Source organism: Barbus barbus (assembly GCF_936440315.1).
Source record: "Barbus barbus genome assembly, chromosome: 7".
NCBI classification, from domain to species: Eukaryota; Metazoa; Chordata; class Actinopteri; order Cypriniformes; family Cyprinidae; genus Barbus; species Barbus barbus.
In genome coordinates, this window is record NC_136735.1 from 19,628,409 (window position 1) to 19,641,243 (window position 12,835).

A 12,835-nucleotide genomic window follows, 5' to 3' on the forward strand; every position below is an offset into this window, starting at 1 on the left:
TAGACCATTAGCACCTCACTCAAAATGACCAAAGAGTTTCCACAATTTTCCTATTTAAAGCTTGACTCTTCTGTAGTTACATCGTGTACTAAGACCGACGGAAAATGAAAAGTTGCGATTTTCTAGGAAACTCTTTGGTCATTTTTGAGCAAGATACTAATGGTCTATTCTGATTCAATGATCCATTAGCTAAGCTAAAAGTGCTACCGCCAGACACGGAGATCGGCTGAATGGATTCAAAAACGGTAAAACTCAACTATTTAACTCTAGGGAAGTTGTAAAATGAGCCTATTTTCAAAAAAAAGTGGAGTGTTCCTTTAAGACGGACTTCCATATTGTGATATATTTCCATCTAAAATGCAAATATGTGTGCAATGGTCACAGTATTATTCACAGTAATACCATTAATCCAAATTAAAGGAATAAATAAAATAAAATTATGAATTCATGCCAACTTTAAATTAAAAACCCACTCTCATGTTTTGTGTAGGCAAATGCAACAGAACTGCAAAAAAAAGTAAATGCAACAACACATTTCTTTTTAATACAGTTAAAAAGCATGATGATCACTTGCTGCATTGGAAGTACAGTTATGATTCTGAAGATAAACTCAAGTCTAATGGGTTTGGAATGACCTGACAATGAGTAAATGATGATAGAAGTTTGAGTTTTGGGCAATCTATCCCTTTAAAATATGCATAGTGACACTGAGATCAGGGCTGAGTAATGTAAGGTAAGGTAAATGATAACTTGTATATGATATTTACAGCTGAAGAGAGGAAAAACACTAGAGATGCAGTCAATAATATATGTGCTGAGAAAACAAATGCTAACATAAATCTTGAATATTTATAAGTTTATCTTTTAGATGGCATGTTGATGGCTGTTGGAAAAGCAAACAGACACACACAAGAACACTGAGAATGAAAGAGTGTACTGCACCTTGCCGTAGGGAAAAGTCATCCACACTTTGAGTGAAGGCTTCAGTCCTATCAGCAGAATCTGTCAAAATAAAGAGTTCAGAGGCTGAATAAAACTGCAGTCAAACAGAAACCAATCAAGTGTGTTTGGATGCTAGTAGCTGACTGGTGCCCCAAACAAACAAGCAATTCACAAGATATGACAATACTGTTAGTTTACGCACATAAAACCAAAATAGAAGTAATGCGATATTCAAATCTCACTCCATTTAATGCAGGTACAATGAGATATATATATATATATATATATATATATATATATATATATATATATATAGCACCGCTCAAAAGTTTGGAGTTAGTACGATTTTTCTGTCTCTAAGGCTTTATGCTCACGAAGACTGCAATTATTTAATAAAAAATACAATAAAACAATAAAAATGTGAAATGTCATTATCATTTAAAATAACTCTTCTGTTTAAATATATTTTAAAATGCAATTTATTCCGATGATGAAAAACTGAATTTTAGGCAGCAATTACCCCAGTCTAAAGCATCGCATGATATTATAAATATATCAAACATTCTTATTATGCCAGCAGCTGCATTTTACAGTACTTCGTTTGGTCAGCTTTGTCACTGTTGTTACACGTTATATGTTACCTGTACACTGAGACAATATGAAATGGCAGTTATGGACACATGAGTTTTTAGCTGAATGAAGTTAAAAGAGAAACTGTTAATAAGTCCATTGGAAATCACATGAAGAATGACAACTATGAACATTAAGTTTAAATAAAAAGCTAAAACTCTAAGATAATAGCAGAGTCCACACCACAACTATAACAGTATTGACACAGAGGAACAATACTTTTGCAATCACTTTTTAGAGTGATTTTCTTCTAGCTAATGAATGAAAAAGACATTAACAACCATCCAAAATCCTTTAATTAAAGCATGTGCTCAAAGACCCAAATGTTACATTAACTGAAAACACGGCAAAAAATGTTGACTATACAAAAACCAAGCAAAAACCAGAGACCGAAATGTATCAATTTTGCTGAAAGACCTATCAAGATACTATTTCAGGCTGAAAAGGAAAATTGGCAATTTTGGAACTGTAGAGCAGGAGAGGTATTTTTGACAATCGGAACACATGAAAAACACTGGGCCAAAAAAATGAATCAGGGTGTTGAATATGAGAAATGCCTAGCCATTAAATGCACAATTATTATATATTTTTTTCAGTTTCAAGAGATTTAATGTGGCAAAAAACATGTTTATTCTCACTGTAAATGAACCTGGCCTGCACACACTGTAACTAAATGGTCAGATTTTACTAATTCTCCTACCGGTGTAACTACATTTTGGTTGCACTGGTGTGATTACAAAAGCATGTTTGATTATTTGCTGCTTTTATGGGAACCACCTAAACCCAAAAATCCAAACATTTCCCAAAATCTTCTGAAACAACAATATATATATAATAACATCTGCAAAAAATATGATTTAAACATCTTTACAGTTTAAATAATAAAGGTGTTTTCTCCTGAATTTTTTTCGATATTCTTCATATTCTGTGTGGTCAGTTCACAGCAGTGATAGAAATGTATCTTTTCCAATAAGTTTAAATAGTTTTTTACCTTTTATGGGCATTTTTACCTTTATAAAGCCATTTTTCTTCTAAAAGTGTGCATCATCTTTTGAGTCAAATTCTTACATTTAATCAGTCAATTATAATAATAATAAATTAAGGCTGTTACTAAAATGAAACCAGAATCAATAAAATTAATCTTTGCCAAAGTTGCATCTGAAGTGTTATTTAGATGTATTTACACATACTAATGCAGCTTAGAGGGACATGGAATGCTTTAACTTGCAGTTAGAAATGCATAAATAATGTTTTGATATTTCAAACATGAAATGTTAAATACTGATATGTGAAATTATTAAAAAAATGAAAAGATACTGCAAATGTGAAATTAAAACCGCCAGTAGGTGGCAACAAGTCACTGTTAATAACCGAATCGTTTAAACAGTTCATTCATTCAGGAATGAAACACCATCATGTTGCTCAGAGACACAAAACAGTACTGTTGCTGTTTTTGGAATATGTTTTGTTGTCGAAATAGTGCATATGGTGTCTAAAACATGAGTCTCTTGATATTAACGTATTGTTTATTGAGCTGTTGAAAAAAATCAATATCACATTTGTAACCATGCTGATTTTTTAAGAAAATACGGCACTCTTCGTATGATATTGATTAACTATATGAATTGATATAAATATATAAATTTTCTGCCCCCTTATCTTGAATTGTGATCATTCTTAATGGATATTACTAGACTGAATATGCAGTGAAAGAACTCTCTAAATGCGCACGCGCCCTAGTTAGTCTAACCAGACTTCATCACATAGTTGTATATGCGTGCACTCTGTAGGTGTGATTTGTTTGGTTTTTGCAACATACTCAATAATGTCATGATGTCTCACGAGTTCAGTATTTGCGCTAAACCTGCGCAGATTTGGCTTGCATGAACCTCCCCAAGAAATTAATGAGTGAACATAACTTACAAAAAGTAACCCATCAAACTGGCTAGTGATTTGACATTAGCCGGGTGTTAATTTCAAACCCTGATGTTATATATAATTGGTCTGAACAAAAACAGTGATATTGTGACACCCCTAGACCTTTAGGGAGTGAGTAGTCAGCAGTAGAAAGTACTGAATGTATGCGTATACCTTGGTGAGTGAGGCCATGGCCAGCAGGGAATAGTGGGTAATAGGATGATCTTTCAGTTCAGGTCCAGCATGTAGAGGCTCAACACAGCAAACCTCACCTTTAGAACCACTGAATAAACACCTGGATTCACATGTCCTCATCCCCATTACCCTCCTAGATAGAGACAGAGAGAATGTGAGCACATTCATAATCCAGAACCACTATAACAGAGTCCCAGCATTACAGCAGCGAATGATCGATACCTGTCAGGTTAATAAGAATGAATGTTTTTTTCACTCAACAAAAGCATTCAATGGGAAATGAATTACAATTTCCTCTTTCAATAAGACTAGAGTCATAAGAGAATTCATCAATTGATACAGATTCAGATAATTAGGTTTCTGTTGGAATCGCTAAGTTGAGGGATGTGACAGAGCTCTATTCTCTGCCATAGAAACAATGGTAAGAAAAATTAATGAGAAACGTCAGGTAAAATATGGCACAAAAAAAATGAATGCAAGTTATTGTTCAATATAATAATTTATAAAGTTGAAATAGAGTAGGTATACCATACTGGCAAAGTGAGACAGCATATCAAGTCATGATATTAATAATATAGCAATAAAATGGCAGTGTAGTGCAGAGCATAATATTTATACATTTATTTATTTACAGAATGGAAAAGAAAGAAAGTGAAAGAACAGAAAAAAGATGGTTAAGAACAGGAGCAACAATATATATATTAGTCAACAGAGAGAATGAATGTAGCAATACTAGGAAAATGTTTACTCTTAAATCATAGATATTTGAAGTAGAACTGACTAATTTAATTAGTTTTTTTTATTTTATTTAATAAGTGGATATTTTAATCTATGTTAGTTTTAATCATTTATGTAAATTACAAATACTAAAGCTATATCAGCTCACTTACAGGTTGCTTTCTATTTTGTTTGGGGGGGGGGGGGGGTGAGAAGTTTGTAGAATATTATTTAATATGAGGCTTTTTTATGCTGTGTCCAGTGTTGTTTCAATATCACTGAAAATGTTATTATTTTGAATTAAATCTTACTTTTATTTTTTTAAGTTTTAGTCATTTTGTTGTGTTTTTAATATCTGTACAATTCTAAATTTTAGATTTAGTTCATTTAGTTTTATGAAAGAAAATAAGTTAACATTTTCATGTTATTTTATTTAAATAATCAAACACACCTGAGCATGCTAATCAATGTCTTCATTATCACTAGAAAATCATAGGTAGGTGAGTTTAAAATGGGTTGGAGGTAAACTCTGCAGGAAAGTGGATCTGGAGAGCCGGATTTGAGGGTTCCTGGTCAGATGCATGAGGCTCTACTGCCCCCTACCCACCAGTTATCTGTACTACAATCTTATAAATGTGCCTTATAAATGTGCTTAAAATGCGTATAAATTTCAAGATATATGTTTAAGTTGAAGTACATCTCACCTGAATGTCAGCTCAAACACTGATCCGCCACTGTCATTACACACGGCTAGTGCCGGGTGGTCAGTGAACTGTGGAAAGAAAGAGAGAAAAGTGCTTTATTCAATGTCAATGAACAACAAAGCTTGTAAAGTACATACATAAGTACAGTGCATAACCTTCACATGTAGTATGGCAGTGCCAGGTGGATGGGCGTCAGTGATAGTGCGGAGCAGCTTCCCATTGGCCAGATCCCACATGGTGATCTGCATTAGGAATAAAATGACACTTTACATACCTTGACCTGACCTGATCCTTATTCATAATTTATTTGCCATCAAGATTGCCTGTGAGTTTAAGGGTTTGTTGTGGCTCACCTGTCCTTTGGCAAAGCCACACAGCAGTCGTGTGCAATCGTGATTAATACTGAGAGCTGACACCGCCCCATACTCCGCTCCTGTCGCTGTGGTGCCCAGACAGAGACGCAGAGCCTGGTTCTGATCTGAAATCAAAATATACCAATTAGACAACAGCATTAAGTGCAGATTATAGAACAATTATGTCCTTCAAGCTTTATCAACAACATAATTTAAAAAAATTACACACACACAGTGGATTGTTTTTGTAACAATACTTCTAAATGCAGCAGCAAGCAAGACACAAACAGATGAAGAACGTGCAAACAGCCATGGCAAACTTCTCAGCCCATATCTTTCTATTTAAAAACAATGCTTTAAATGGTTTAGCATGCTCTTAGGCCATTTCGCACTAGACACAAAAGCAGACACATAGACTGCCCCCATGTTAGCAGGTTAGAGGATTCACACTGAAAGGTGAGACAGCACAGCACTGTGTAGCTGAAGCAGCACTGTGATCGTTTCCTATTCTTTCTGTGCTGTTCACACTGAATTAAAATGACACTGCACTGTTCCTGGCCAAAATACACATGCACTAACATGAAAAAGAAGCATAAAAGCATGCAAGTTGTGTCTACTGCAGTGCTATCAAAAAAGGGGTCCTGGGTCCAGTAGGGGGCCTTATTTATTTATTCCTTCCTTTGAAGAAACAGGGTTCCCACAATCTTGAAATTCCTGGATATATGAGGCTGCCTAATTTTAAAAGTATGATTTCTAGAGCTGGTCAAGTAACATCTTAAATATTTATATTTCGAGGGGTGAGAACCTCTGTAAGTGAAATTTAAAATGTAAGTGACATTTTTGGTGAAATGGACATATATACATCAAATGAAAGCTCTTAATGAGCTCTTTCTACTAGAAAAAGTACTGTCATCCATGAGTGTACAAATTTGTATTATAAACAATTATATTCAGTACACAAAGTCAGATCAAACTATGGTAAAATTTTTGTTTTGGCTCTCCTGTAAAGTTGGTGAAATGGTTCTCACCCCTCGATATGTAAATATTTATAACTGTGTAAAAAATAAAATGAAAAATCGTTAATCCTTATTAAATCATGAACGACTGAAAAATCTATTTAATTCACTGGTTAAAATAAGTGAAAACCCTGAAGAACATTGAGCTTTTAAAACTCCTGGAATCCTAAAATTTGATCATTTAAGTTTTAATTATCATTATAATACTCCATGGACTCTCCTTGTTTCTTTAAATAAAAAGTTTTTGGGGAAAACCCATCATAACAGCAAATATACAAGTGGAATTAGTAGAAACCTAATAGCCTACATGAGGAGCAGGGGCCATCGAGCACTAATGTGTATTTACATTTAGTTATTTAGCAGACGCTTTTATCCAAAGTGACTTATAAATGAGCACAATGGAAGCAATCAAATTCAACAAAAGAGCAACGATATGCAAGTGCTATAACAAGTCTCGGTTTTTTAAATATAATAAATAAAAAGAAAACAGATAGAATGGAGCAAGCTAGTGTTAGAGGCATTTTTTGCTTTTGTTAATTGTATAAAAAAAGAAAAAGAAAACATACAGAATACAAAAAAAGATTAGGAAAAACTAGTGTTAGTTATTTTTTAAGAATAGAATTAGAATAGAGTGTATTTAAATGATTTGGTTACAGTTTAAAATAGGGAAAACCTATTCACTAAGAGTTTTCCCTGAACAAACTCCTAATTTGCTGCTTTAAAGGTTAGGTATGGGCTAGGATTAAGGGATAGAAAATAAGGTCATGCAGAATAAGGCATTAATGTGTGCTTTATAAATATGCTAGTAATATACATGCTAATAAGCAACTAGTTAATAGTGAGAATTGGTCCTTAAAATAAAGTATTTCCAATGATTTTATCTAGAAATATATTTTTAAAAAAATATTACCATACATGAACTACACTACAGTACACAGCATGTAACATGGTTTAGCATCATATGGTTATAGTTTGTGTGTGTGTGTGGGAGGGAGGGCATGATGACAGGCTGATGATAGCTGGAGGTCAACACAATCAGCTGTGGTTCAGTTGTACACTAGAAACACTGCCAGTGTGAAAGCACAGTGAATGCCGCTTCTGCTCTCTTTACACATCCAGTGTGAAATGGGCATTAATGTGTAGCAATGCTAAACATGATGCAATGGAAAACAATGTGGTATTAACTAGGGCTGTGCAATTAAATCGAATTCGATTATCATGCGCATCTCGTCAGTAAAGCCGGTTCAGTGATTGGCAGTAAATCGCCATCACCTGCTTTCAAATGGAGCGGGAATTACTACACAGAGCCGTAGTTCACCGACAAGATAGGCAATATCACGTTCATAATTGCAGACGAATCGCCTTCGATTACGAGCACGAAATTGCCTAGCTTGTCAGTGAATTACGGTTCTGTGTAGTAATTCCCGCTCCATTTGAAAGCAGGTGATGGCGATTAACTACTAATAAAGAAACCGGCTTTACAGACTAGATGCGCATGATAATCGAATTCGATTAATTGCACAGACCTAGTATTAACACATTTTGCACTATATTAATACATTACCTTTTCCTGAACATTCCACCCAAGACAAGCCAAGGCAGAGAGATAGTCCCAAAGTCGTTTAAAATACACTCATTGACGAATACGCTACTATTACAGTAGTGCACATAAAGAGTTCTAAAACGGCATTTTTGTGTTTTATATCAATTAACAATAAAGCACTGAGATAAACAAAGTTCTAGACAGACTGTTATGATTAAACATACAACATCCCTTCCAAATAAAAATCAATTCCACTGTAGTGCCCTTTATCAACTTTACCACAACAGCACAAAGGACTGAAACATGCTTACCAAATACTAAGGCCAGACCATGTGATGTCCCCACAGCGATAACATTTGAAACAGTCTGCAAACAGAAAAACATTTCAGACATGAATGAGTTTTTTTTTTTTTCATTAATTAGAAATCAAAAATAAAGTCAAATACTCACTATTGCCGTTGGCAAGCCAGCATCAACTTTATCCTGATGAGAGATAGAAAGAGTAAAAACACCAAATTATAAAGTGAGCAACACAATTTCATTGGAACAGAAGAAATTTCATTTATAGCTCTGAATGATTAAAACAGGATTGTAGACCATTGCCAACTGAACTGACAATGTCTGAATTTAATCTGTGGAAAGAAATGGAAATTAATTAAATACAAACAAATCATATAACTGCTGTAAGTGTAGCTTTTCATAATGTAATGTTATTTACATTGCCCACAAACATTATCATTTAAACAACACATGTACACACAGCATACTTATTATAGCTTTGCACAGTACAGCACAAGCAATAGATGAAGTGTTATTGGTCTTACCGCAGCTGATACTATCTGAGCTGAGATGCCTTTCAGCACATTGCGTCTAAGAACAGATCCATGTACAGTAGCATTAGTTTCCACTACTTTCCTCCTCCTGAGGTGAAAATACACAGACTAATTACTGAAAAGAAAAGACTTTATTCAATCACCAAACATGCATCACAACATCACTACAGAGCCAGCGCTGTTAATGTGTAGCCAGGTTAAGAAAGTGTCCATTCCTCTTTAAATGTGTGCGGTCTCCACTGTCAGAGCTGGCCAGAGATGAGGTTTCACACGAGTGGGCGTCAATGTTCTCCGTGTTCAAAAGACAAGTGTCCTCCAGAATGAATGGCTCATCCTCATCTTCAGGCTGAAAACAAGAGTGTTGAAAATCAAAACAGTTACTGTCATAAAACAGTAATTTATCATTATTAATTTATATAATAATTACGAGGGGGGGGGGGGGGGGGTATGTTTTCTCTACATTTGTGCATTTCACTTCTGCTCTAGTTAGTAATCTAGCTCGTACTTGAGACTTGGTATTGTGTATTAGAAAAAATTATTTGCTCTTATGATAAGTTGCTTGCCGTGTTCCTCATTTGTATAAAAGCATCTTGAATGAATGAATAAATGACATGTCTGCTGAATTAAAATATGTTAAAAGAATGGATTCAAGATAAGAAAAAAATTACCATTCAAACATTATGAAAAGACATTTATAACTATCACAAAAAGAGTACTGTGATGGTACCATGGTATAGCAATGGTATTGATGGTTATATCATGGTATTTAAAGATTTCCATATACAAGTACTATGGTATTTTCATTGTACTGCAGGACAAAGTATATTTGTGAAAGCACGACTGAATTTAGATAATCGTGGACTAAAGATTCGAGCTTAAATGCTTGTCATTAGTTTTGTAGATAAACACATTATCATTCAGAATTTTAAGGTCAGTAAGTTTTTTGTAAGAAATTAACACTTTTATTCAGCATGGATCCTTTAAACTGATCAAAAATGACAGTAAAGACATTTATAATGTTAGGCAAAAATCTATTTCCAATAAATGCTGTTCTTTTGAACTTTCTATTCAACAAATAATCCTGAAAACAAAATATATCAAAGTTTCCACAAAAAAAAAAAAAAAAACACTGATAATAATAATAAGAAATGTTTCTTGAGCAGCAAAGCAGCAGATTAGAATGATTTCTGAGGGACCATGTGAAACTGAAAACTGGAGCAATGGCTTCTGAAAATTCATCTATGCATCGTAGGAATAAATTACATTTTACAGTATAGTCATTTAAAAACTGTTGTGTTAAACACTAATAATATTTTCACGAGATTACTGTTGTTGCTGTATTTTTGATTAAATAAATGTAGCCTTGGTGAACAAGAGACTTTCAAAAACTGACCCAACCCCAAATGTTTTAACAGCAAGTCTGCATGTGTCTACTTATGAATTTCTTTATTAACCATTTTAATGGATGAGAGGATAATATTTAGTTCATAACAAAATTCTCACACTTCCATTTATGTTATTTCATAGTTTTTATGACTTTTACTACTATTCTGAATTGTGGAAAACACTCGTGATAAAAAATAAGTAGGTGTGTCCTATTTTACATTTACATTTATTAATTTAGCTATTTTTGACTGGTAAGGTTATATCTGCAGCTTTAATATCTCTCTAGGGTGCTGTAAGATGACTGTTGAAGTATGATAACCTGACATACTGACCTCGTTCAGGATGCTCTCTAAGGTCGGAGGCGTGTCCACTTGAGGGATGTCAAACTCTTTATCATCAATCTAAGAGATAAATACGTCCTTCGTATTAAATCCTACATGTATCGCTCTGTTTTCAATGACTGACATTTTTCGCTGTGGATACTTCAAGTTACATTTACATATAAAAACGTGAATGTTTTGTACGAGCATTGTACATTTACAAAAACATATTAAACAAATGAAGAAGTCACTGACGATGAGAAACAAGCACATATTAAACGCACTGATCTCAAACGCAGCATTAGTAAAATGACATTAAGAACAACACCAAGCTTGTAATGAACAAAATGAAACAAGCCATACAGACATAAACTGAAGCAGCCAATCTCAGTCTTACCGCCTCTATTTCCATTAAATTGAGCTGTGAGGACGCAGAAACAAGACTGCGACTGTCCGGAGATTCAGCCATTATACAGTCAGAGATTAGCTGTCGAGTGTCATAACATTTATATTGTATGTTTATCTGCTGTAGTCATTATGCTCTGCAGCAGCGGTTCACATCCCTGATAGCGTCGGAAGAGGCGGGACCTAACGACATACGTAACCATTCCACTTCCTGTTTATAAATCGTAAGACTTACAATAAAATTTTAATTCAAATAGTACAATATATTTTTACATAATTATTGTTTTTATACAGCTTTGTATTTTGTTTTTAGTTTACCATTTTTTTACTTTTCACTACCTTTTTGAACCGTAATTTCGCATTTTTGCTGCCTTTATGGTGAAACGTAAAGTAATAATAATAATAATAATAATAATTTAAGCTATTATTTCTTTAAAATGTATATTGTCATAAAATACTAGATTGTTCTTAATATTATAATAGTAATTTAAATAGTATTTCTAAGTAAGAAATCAATTATTTACAGTTTCGGATTGAATTGTTGTTGTTGTTGTTGTCGTCGTTATTACTATTATTATTGTTGTTGTTGTTGTTGTTGTTTTTATTTTTTAGAGTCCGAACACAGAACATTATAGGCTATACACAACTTTTCATGACATATGCAAAGTCTGAAATGCGGTTGAAAATAGATGAAAAGTAAAAAAATAACAAATAAAAGAAAATTTACTCTGAAGACATAAAAATACATAAAAAAATAATTTTATATTGATATTAATGTTGATATTGTACGATTTAAATTAAAGTTACATTTTTAAGAAGCCCACAAAAAATATATTTCCGAGCTGTGCTCTCATTGGAGGGGTTTGCTGCCCCCGTGTGTTTATGATTAGGATTTTCTGAAAGAAATCGAATTTGGTGCTGTTTTTAATCCAGGGGGAAATATCATTTTATTTCACTAAAATGTTTGGCCAATTTTAAGAAGAGTAGCACTGTGAGATAGTTTGTATGCTTTGTTACAATTTAACATGATCTTATAATTAGTAGCATAGGCCTACTCTGATATAAAATCAGATACTTTCTATTCATTCCATGCTTGCTGTTCCTCACAACAATACAAGGTAATGCTTTCAAGCTGCTTTTAATGCACAAATTTGCACAATGCACTCCATCTAAATATTGGTTAGGCCTATAAATTGATTAGGTCAGATTAGATTTACTGTCACATTGAGCTAAATTGCTGTGACAGTTCTTTTTAAAAAACAACCTAACTGCTTATGAAACAGTGGAGTAATTATACCATAGTGTATAATGCATGAGCGAGATATGGTACACTAACCCATCCTTTGTTAATGAGAGACCTTTTCCTCTTTTCATCTGCTGGCAGAGATACACCAGAGACAGCAGGCAAATGTCAACCTCATCACTTGGTTGCTCTAAATAAATAAAAAAAGGACTGGTTGTGTGTTATATGTAATGACAGACCTCACATTGTTAAAGCTCTGTTCACTTCCTCTCTGACATGTGGGAGAGGTGTGAAAATAGAATTCCAGCAGGTGTATTTACTGTATATGATTAATGCTAAACAATCAGAAAGGTTCATTTGTTGGCTGAAGTGGTAAAGTTAATCAGATACAGTACTATTTCTCATTTAGAGAAAGCATATTTCGGTTCTCGGGGTTCCAAGTCTGATCTAAAATCACTTTAAGACCAGATTTCTGTTCTGTGCAATTGCATTGTATGCCTATATTGTCATAATGAGAGACTGGAGGATTCAAGCTGCGGGAAACAATAACGGTTTATTGAAAACACATCAGAATAACAACAGTCAGAAACACTAGAATGCACCGCGTCCGTCAGGCTCAGTAACGCAGAAA

At 33.9% G+C, this 12,835-nt stretch overlaps 1 protein-coding gene across 1 annotated transcript in view; it reads right to left on the bottom strand.

Annotated features, from left to right (window-relative positions):
• The window catches only part of LOC306872817 (vacuolar protein sorting-associated protein 8 homolog), a 121,916-nt gene extending 110,786 nt beyond the window's left edge, over positions 1-11,130 (bottom strand). The window contains exons 1-11 of the mRNA XM_079421673.1: positions 10,954-11,130; positions 10,569-10,637; positions 9,064-9,196; positions 8,842-8,936; positions 8,468-8,500; positions 8,329-8,383; positions 5,459-5,583; positions 5,261-5,347; positions 5,106-5,173; positions 3,664-3,817; positions 943-1,002 (exon numbers count right to left, since the gene is read on the bottom strand). Of these exons, the coding sequence (XP_079277799.1) occupies positions 943-1,002; positions 3,664-3,817; positions 5,106-5,173; positions 5,261-5,347; positions 5,459-5,583; positions 8,329-8,383; positions 8,468-8,500; positions 8,842-8,936; positions 9,064-9,196; positions 10,569-10,637; positions 10,954-11,025 (951 nt within the window). The 5' untranslated portion in view covers positions 11,026-11,130. The remainder of the gene's footprint in view (positions 1-942; positions 1,003-3,663; positions 3,818-5,105; positions 5,174-5,260; positions 5,348-5,458; positions 5,584-8,328; positions 8,384-8,467; positions 8,501-8,841; positions 8,937-9,063; positions 9,197-10,568; positions 10,638-10,953) is intronic.
• Positions 11,131-12,835: the final 1,705 nt, after the last annotated feature.